Source organism: Pundamilia nyererei, unplaced genomic scaffold (genome assembly GCF_000239375.1).
Source record: "Pundamilia nyererei isolate P.nyererei 1_Seehausen unplaced genomic scaffold, PunNye1.0 scaffold00048, whole genome shotgun sequence".
NCBI classification, from domain to species: domain Eukaryota; kingdom Metazoa; phylum Chordata; class Actinopteri; order Cichliformes; family Cichlidae; genus Pundamilia; species Pundamilia nyererei.
In genome coordinates, this window is record NW_005187449.1 from 911435 (window position 1) to 915330 (window position 3896).

General features: G+C 44.7%; 1 protein-coding gene across 1 annotated transcript; it reads left to right on the top strand.

Moving 5' to 3' along the window:
* Window positions 1-593: 593 nt before the first annotated feature.
* Window positions 594-2303, top strand: nkx2.2b (NK2 homeobox 2b). The gene is made up of 2 exons (XM_005732725.1): window positions 594-1008; window positions 1440-2303. Exons 1-2 carry the CDS (start codon window positions 792-794, stop codon window positions 1967-1969), a joined length of 747 nt encoding a protein of 248 aa, XP_005732782.1. The 5' UTR covers window positions 594-791; the 3' UTR covers window positions 1970-2303.
* Window positions 2304-3896: the final 1593 nt, after the last annotated feature.

Consider the following 3896-nt stretch of genomic DNA (forward strand, 5'->3'; position numbering starts at 1 on the left):
CCAATACGATATTAAAAAGAATAATTTTGTGGCCAAGGGTTAAATCTATGAATATCAATAAATTAGAGAAGTTATTAATGTAGTCATTCTGACTATATTTTTTTCTAAATGTAATTTAATCAATATAAAAACATTTTAATCTCTTTATTTGAATAAATTATTTGATGCTTTGTATATTTTATTAGGTATAATGGATTGTTTATAGCTCTAATGTAGAAGGTTTAGGGATTTTTTCAGTTTACCGAGTTGATACTTATGGTCCTGCATAAATAAATAAATAATCCTCAAACATTTTTGTTGTGTCTTTCTTCTCGCCGTTTGCTGTTCAGGCACCATGAGCGCATTTTGATGGAAATACTGGAGATTTTCTTTCTGCGGTAAACAGGAAGCGGATCAGTGGCGCTAACATGTGTAAATGCGTCGCTTCTTTCCTTCTAATCCTCCATCATTAATCTCCTCCCTGACGCTCCGACGTCTCTGTTAATGCACTGCTCCGTTTTTTTTCTGCACACCCTCATCCACTTGACTCTCGGGACCCGCCTCCGTCCTTTTTACCGTCACACACACACGTTAAAAGGACGGTGCCACACTGTCTGAACGTCTTCCCTCATGTATTTTTCATGCTGTTAAACCCTCTCCGGTCGGCCCGTGCAGCTCCGGGCTCCCCTCTGACGGCATTCATGGACCCGAACCCTCCGCTGCCTGCTCCTGTTTAACGGCAGCTCTTCACCCTCCTGGATACGAGCCCAGAACTCTCCCCTTCTTCTCGTCTCTCCCGTCCTCCCCGCGCCATGCCGTTTGGCGCCAACGCAAAGACGGGGTTCTCCGTGCGGGACATCCTGGACCTTCCCGACTCGACGGGGAGATGCGGGTCCGGGACCGAAGAGACCGAGGAGGACGACACCGAGGAGGCCTCCACGGAGGTGTCAGGCGGCCGGGGCTTGTGTGAGCGCGCCGGTGAGCGTTTGGGCACGTGGAGCAGCACACCCGGTAACCTGCCCTTTTCACGTGAGAGACTTCTTTGATTTTAATGACTATAAAAGTTCACGCGCTCACACTGACCGCCCTCGCCCTTGCTGCTCCAAATCTCGAAAATATGTGAAAATATGGATATTTCCGTCAAATAATCGTGAAACAGCCTCCTAAAAACTGCGTTAAATGATTATTTATTTACGTTTCTACTAGTAACTGGATCGGGTTTTTTTTTTCAATCTGATCCGCTAAACTTCGAGTTCAGCTTCTGTGTTGCTGTGTCGGTAATTCAGCTTCAGACATTTTTGATCGCTTCACTTTTTTTCTCCCAATGAACTTAAGAAGCTTAAAGTCGCTTTGCTGGTTCTGTTTGTAAAAACACACCTGAGCTCAAACCAGTCACGCCATCAATCTGCCACTGAGTCTCAGAGAGTAATCAGATTACTTTACTGTCTCTCTCCCTGCAGTGCACGGGCTGTCCTTGGAGCCTCGCGCCGATCCCAAATCCCCGGAGCTGTCTACGGATGAGTCCCCAGACGCAGAGCGGGACGCGCGGTGCGCTCGGGAACAGAAGGCGCGCGGCAGGAAGCGGCGCGTGCTCTTCTCCAAGGCGCAGACCTTCGAGCTCGAGCGCCGCTTCCGACAGCAGCGCTACCTGTCTGCCCCGGAGAGGGAACATCTGGCCGGGCTGATCCGCCTCACGCCGAACCAGGTGAAGATCTGGTTCCAGAACCACCGCTACAAGATGAAGCGCGCACGCGCCGGGCACAGCGTGGACGCGCTGCAGCTGCTGTCGGCCCGCCGGGTCGCCATCCCGGTGCTGGTGCGGGACGGAAAGCCGTGCGGCCGGGCTGCAGCCAGCGAGCTGGAGGCGACGCTGAGGTCCGGCCTGAGCCTGCCGCTCTGCGCCTACTCCCCCCTGCTGCACCCCGCATACGGCCCGGAGCAGCATCCGGGGGTGCAGCAGCTGGCGCACGTGTACCATTGGGCCTGGTGAAGCCCGGCGTAAGACTTGTGCGTGCCCTCTTCGTGAGATCGTAACCGGCCTTCTGCCCTGTCAGAATATCATAAAAACCGCTTCGGCCTCGAAGTGAAATCCGTGTTTTTTGAAAGGAGTTTGGCACAAATTTTAGAGCGTTTAATTCTTGTAACCAAGGAAACGAGTTCACACATGTTCATCTTCTTTGGTGTCTTTGGTGACCTCGCTCAGACGCGCGAGCCGTCTAAAACTACCCCGCCCCCTGTAAGATAGAACTGATCACAGCAAATGTTTTAGCAGTTTTTGTGCGATTTATTCTGATGTCGTTTACGTTGTGTTCGCTGCAACAACAAAGTCACTTTTTTCTGAGAGATGTTTTTCGTATGTGTTTCATAAATCTATTTATAATGTTGCCCTGTGTAATAAACTGGTTATTTATGGCGGTAAATAAAAATCTGAACAGAGGTGAGTCGTGTGATTTCAGCCTGTACTGGCTCCGCAGGGCGGATCCTTCAGATCTCAAAGGATGAACAGGATTTTTTGTTTGTTTGTTTTTTACATGGGCTGCTGAATTCGAGATGAGTAATTGCGGACCCCCTGCAAACAAATTAGTCTTTTTTTTTCTTATTTCTGTGATTTATCTGCAGGACAAGGGTTCTTTTTAGAAAAATGCTCATTTCGGCCCTTCTGGAACATTTTCTAAAATAAAAATTACACTGAAGTATCCAAATCCTCAATTATCTTTAAAAAAACAAAAAAGAAAGAAAATCCTATTTCTGAATGGGCTGAAACCTGGGTGACTCATTTCTGGGCCCCTGCAAACAAATGAATCATTTTGGACCATTTGGTCCTAAAATCCCCCATATTTAAAAAAAATATATATATATTTTATTATTTTAAACTTTTTTTAAATGATCATTTCAGTGATTTATCTGCAGGACAAATCATGTTGTTGGGTTTTGTTTTGTTTTTAAAAAAAATTCTAATTTCAGCCCTTCTGGAACATTTTCTAAAATATAAATTACCCTGAAGTATCCAAATTAATCCTCAATTATTTTAAAACTAAAAAAAAAATCCTTGGTACATATCGGAAAAGGTATAATTCAGGTTAATATACTTTGTTCTTTTCCATGTTTTAATGATGATGGTGATTTTATAATGACCCAATTTTTTGGACTTGTGAATCATAAACATCAGAGCAGCCCGAGGATCATAAGGAGTATTTAAGGCAGTGATTTCCAGACTGGGGGATTAGGACCCCCCAAGGGGTCCCAAGATAAATGTGATGGGTCACGACACAATCAAAAGGGAAGCAAGAAAAAGACTTATCCTTTTTTTCTTCTTAAGCTTTGCATGATCTTATTTTTTAAAAAGATAAACATTTTCATTCCCGCGGTGAAACAATCTGCAAAGGCTGCAATCATTACAGCATTCAGCTCTAAACCATGAGACCCACAGAGGCTTCGTTTAGTCCTTTGAAATTAAAGCTGCATGACCATCTCTGCACAGCGGGCCATTTAAGACCTGCAGAGGTTGGCCTCGGGTAATATGAGTAATAATCACTTTCTTTGGGAATATGAGCGACTTAAAAGCTGCTTTAAAGCAGGTCAGGATCTATAGGTCACAATTCAGCCTTAATAACATCACAATTTTAGCTGATATGCAGCTGAATTCTTTTATTAATAAAATCCCCAGCAGCTCATTTTCCAACGTAATCTGGTTCAATTTAAAGGAATGCTTTGGCACTGAGATTTACAGATAATTCAATAATCAAGTGTTCAGTATGCGGGCATGCATACTCTCTGTCATTCCCCTGAACAATAGGCGTCACCACTCTGATAAAAGCTCCACGTGAGCCCTGGTAAAAGAGGAGAAGAAGTCTAAACTGGAAGAAGAAAAAAACTATTTTTTTCAAATTTCTTCCCAGAAAATCTCATCATTTCAA

Excerpts from the sequence above, each read along its gene's own strand:
- nkx2.2b (XM_005732725.1), top strand. The coding sequence starts at position 792 with ATGCCGTTTGGCGCCAACGCAAAGACGGGGTTCTCCGTGCGGGACATC. Across the intron at positions 1,009-1,439 it reads CGGTAACCTGCCCTTTTCAC|TGCACGGGCTGTCCTTGGAG; the intron begins GTGAGAGACTTC and ends CTCTCCCTGCAG.